Source organism: Rhagoletis pomonella, unplaced genomic scaffold (genome assembly GCF_013731165.1).
Source record: "Rhagoletis pomonella isolate Grant_MI unplaced genomic scaffold, Rhpom_1.0 Rhpom_scaffold_00001, whole genome shotgun sequence".
NCBI classification, from domain to species: Eukaryota; Metazoa; Arthropoda; class Insecta; order Diptera; family Tephritidae; genus Rhagoletis; species Rhagoletis pomonella.
Genome location: NW_023458555.1, coordinates 46,099,347 through 46,103,839, shown reverse-complemented (window position 1 = coordinate 46,103,839; position 4,493 = coordinate 46,099,347). Strand labels below are relative to the sequence as shown.

Sequence of the window (4,493 nt, the reverse complement as noted above, 5' to 3'; positions counted from 1 at the left end):
TTTATATGTTTAGTACCTCGGAAACTACTTTACAGATTAGAAAAGTATTGATGCCAATTCAAAGGTAATTTTAATACCTCTTTACGACGTTTTAAAACAAATTTTAGGTAAACGCCATTTACTACTACTTTCGTTAAATTATGCCTTATACAAAATCCCTTTATATTAGGTAATAACTTGTACTTTCTAAATAATATAAATTTCTGTAGCATTAATTATACAATTTTCTTCAAAAAAGGTAATTGTATCAAAAAATTGAATTTTTTGTTTTTGTTGTTGACTTAAAAATTGAAATATCATAAAAATTATCATCAACTTAAAGATAAACTAATCGTCGGCCGCTGTGCTGCAGTGGTAAGCAGTGCGCGCTTCCATTCCGCAGCACCTGTGTTCAAACCCTGGTCAAAGCAACATCGCAAAAAAATATAGAAAAAAGGTTTTTTCTTAACAGCGGTCGTCCCTCGGCAGGCAATGGCAACCTCCGAGCGTATTTCTGCCATGAAAAACAGCTTCTCATAAAAATATAGTCGCCATTCGGAGTCGGCGTAAAACTGTAGGTCCCTCCGCTTTGTGTGAAAACATCCAGGCGCACCTCACATGTCGGAGGAGAAGCTCGGCCAAACACTAACATATGTGTAAGCGCCAATCTTTTGTATTATTATTATTATTAATCGTCTTTATTCTGAAATCATTAGTTGTTTCATCGGTTATGTAGTTCATAAGATATTCATATTTCAAAATATCGAAAAATTTAACGTAACCTCCTATATCTTCTTAATTTTTTACATGTGTTAAAAAATTTTGGTAAGGCTAAAATCAGCATGAAGAGTTCTATCCAGTTACATTTTTGGTTTGTCTATAGCTAAAAGGTCGGTATTCTACACTTTTTGTAAAAATTTAACTCCACATTTGACATTAGTAATGAAAACGGGATGTCAATCATCTGACACCGAAATTTGACGACAGTCTTTGACATGCATTGCGGTATCGACATTTGGTCATAAAATGTAATGGAAACTCCACCAAATGAATAGCTGGCAGATGAAGACAGTTTTTGATGTCAGTAATTTTTCCCTAATGAAAACCAGCCTTAAGAAAATAACTTCTATCAATTTTATTAGCGGTAACTTTGAAATAACATAAATTTTTCAGATTTACATATACATGTCCCCCTTGGTGAAATTATACCAGGTGTAGTAATAAGAGCGAGAAACAAGATTTGACACTATCTAATTTTAAAATTTGCCTCCAAAATTTTTTATAAGATACCGAATGTCAAGAAAATAACGAAAATTAAGCGAGCAAGCTGTTTTATTACCACACCTGCTTATAATTTCACCATGATGTCACCAATGAAAAATAAAAAACACGCATGACTTAAAAAAAAAGTCAGTGACTGATTTATATTGATGACTTTTAAAAGTAAAAGTCACTGACTGCTTTTTATTTATGACTCTTATAATGAAAAGTTTTCAATAACTGTTAACAAAGACATTTAGTTTAAAAAGCAAAAATAACAGTTATTTGCAGACTATTTATATAGATAAAAATCAAAAATAATTAATATTTTGAATTTATAAAATAAAAATCAGAAATGACTGTTATTTAAGGAGTAATTAAATAAAAGAAAAAAATAACTGTTAAAGAGCGATTTTTTTTGTAAATAAAAGTTGTAACTATTACAGTCTCTGGTTTTAATTTAACATACCTAGATATTAAAAAAAAAAAAATAACATTGTTATTGGAGGACGGCAGGCCTGTGTAGTGTACCGTTGTCCATAGACTTTAATAATACGCGATTCCTTGACATGTTTGCCTTTTTAGCGATGGCATTGAAAGTCCAATTAAGATTTTCTTAAAAAAAGTTAAGTTGGTCCTAATTGAATAAATGTACAACAGCATGCCTTTTAGATAAGGTTTCAAAGCCTTTTATTTTATTAGAATAATATAGACCGACCAAAACTTAACATACAAAATTCATTCAATTGCATTCTGTTACAGATTTAATAAATCAGCTTCCGTATTACTTCTTTGTTTTCATGGCTGCCCAATATGTTTCCAATTCGTTGCCTTCCCAGTTGAGTGATTTAGTGAAAATGCTGTGAATTAAAAATTAAAAAGGTTTTGTAATTTTTACACATTTCGTACGAATATTTATGTACATATGCACCCACATACATACATACAAGTATATACATATGTACTAGGGATGTTAATTTTTTCGCTTTTTACGATCCCGGGATTTTCGAGCTGTGGTTATCACAATACCGGGATTAGTCACGGGATTTAGATATTCATTACTAGGGCTCGGAATCTCATGCACAAAAAATCGAAAATATGCGCTTTAAACAAGTAAAATATGCAATTAAAAATATTTTCTTAATAATTTATTGCCGGTGCAAAACTAAGTAATAACATGCATTCTAACAGAAAATAACTAAACACAATTCACTACAAAATACAATACATATTTATGTATAAAAATAGTTTATAATCAAACAGTCAGTTACAATATTGTGTAAATAGAAACATTGACAGTTTCATAGTTTGAGAAAGTTTGCCATTTTGGTTCCACAACTCGTGCAACCTACAGCCATTTGGTGGCTTTAATGAATTTCAGTACGTCATAAGGAGAGAGACATCTGCACTCTAAAGCATTCTGCAGTAATGCAGAGGCTCTTTAGCCTCATCCTTGCGAGGGCTGGACACTCGCAAAGGAAGTGTTCGGCTGTCTCATTTGAGCTAGGGTCATCGCAACCACGACAGAGCCTTTTTAACGGCAATCTATTCCTTCCGGCATGTACCCCAACGGCCAGTGTCCAGTGCATACTGCAGTAAGTTTTTAGGTATCTTCAATGTTCATTCCTAAGAGAGCTTTGGTTTTAAGTGGGTCGTGGGACACCCAGAACTATCGGGTAATCCGGTACGATCCTGTAAGATTCCACCTCTGCTTGGCCTTCGAGTGACACACGTGGGACACATTCAGTGTGGAGCCGCACCTTTGCTAGTTCGTCCGCTGCCTCGTTTCAATAAATGATCCTATGTCCCCGGACTCATATTAGGGTAATTTAGTATTGATCAGTCGAGATCTATCAGAGGTAGAAGAGAGTGCGTCAACGGCAATTTTTTTGTCAAGAGATTTCGCACTAAATTTAAATGGTTGTAAATCAAAAAAACCAAAACTATGCAAAAACCACATGCATTTATTTTAAAATATACTAAAATATGCGCAAGAAATATGCAAAATCAAGTATTTTTTGCAAAATATGCAAAATCATGCAATTGCATTGAATGTCATTTTAAAGGAAATTTAACGTAAAGATAAACTTAACCATTTCCATTTAAAGATGTCCAATAAAAACATGCATTTGCATGAGATTCCGAGCCCTATTCATTAGTTTTCAACAACTTAAATCGAAAAAAATTGCTTCTATCTCTCCTACCATAAAATAATAAATAAATAAATAGGTTTGAAACCTACTTTTTTATTTAAAGTGGCGTTTTTATTTTTTCTCTCCGACGTCAGGATTTATTTTAAGTGAATTTGAAATTTCAAAGATGTGATTAATTCCAAAAAATGTTTCAAAAATTCAATGCAATGTAGAATAAATATATGGGTACCAAATGAAACAGGAAATTTCATTAGAATTTAGAAAATTACAATTTTTTTTTGTATTCATAAGGACGAATAGGTAGTTCTTTAAACTGATAAAGTTAGAAGGTCGAAATTCGAAGATGTTATCGAGTTTATATAAGTCCTTAACATACATATTTTCTTCAAACGCAAATATTGCAAAATTTTCGGGATACAATTTTAAAAGGAAATTTTCAATATTTACTAGTCCTTATGTACCAAAAATTTGAATCTGATTAAATTCTACCGAATTTTCTCTTTAGTTTGATACCCATACTTCTTCTCTAAGCACATTTCACTGAATTTTTAAAATCATTTTTGGGTTACTGACGTCAGAGTAAAAAACTAAAAAAAAAACGATTTTACTTTATTTGGAATGTGGTTTCGCGAATATATTGATTTGTGCGTGTAAAATTTACTATCGCACAGTGACATTTATAACAAATATGAATTAAATACAAAAAATAAATATAGTCAATACTGGTTAAGAAAATGAAGTTTCTATTATTGCCATCAGTGCAAATTACAAATCCCGAAAATCCGGGGATTATTTTCCAAGAACTCCGGGATTTTTGAGATTTAAAATGGGCCGGGATCCCGGGATTAACTATCCTATATGTATGAATATAGGAATATAGCTAAATGGTTTCAAGCATGCAGGCTCAATAAGAGTCATTTATATGGGAACTCATTTTTGACTAAATATATTGTGGTTAAATTTTTTAGTATAATCCACTAGCTTTTGCCCGCAGCTTTGCCCTCGTGATGTTTGTTTTATCGCAATTATTTTAAATTTAACAGAGAAGGAAACAAATAATTTCACCAAATACATATTAAATTGGTAAAAGTTTGTTTGCAG

At 31.9% G+C, this 4,493-nt stretch overlaps 1 protein-coding gene across 1 annotated transcript in view; it reads right to left on the bottom strand.

Moving 5' to 3' along the window:
- Positions 1-1,901: 1,901 nt before the first annotated feature.
- LOC118744904 (L-galactose dehydrogenase-like) overlaps positions 1,902-4,493 on the bottom strand; it is a 14,612-nt gene continuing 12,020 nt past the window's right edge. The window contains exon 5 of the mRNA XM_036478335.1: positions 1,902-2,099. Within this exon, the coding sequence (XP_036334228.1) occupies positions 2,024-2,099 (76 nt within the window). The 3' untranslated portion in view covers positions 1,902-2,023. The remainder of the gene's footprint in view (positions 2,100-4,493) is intronic.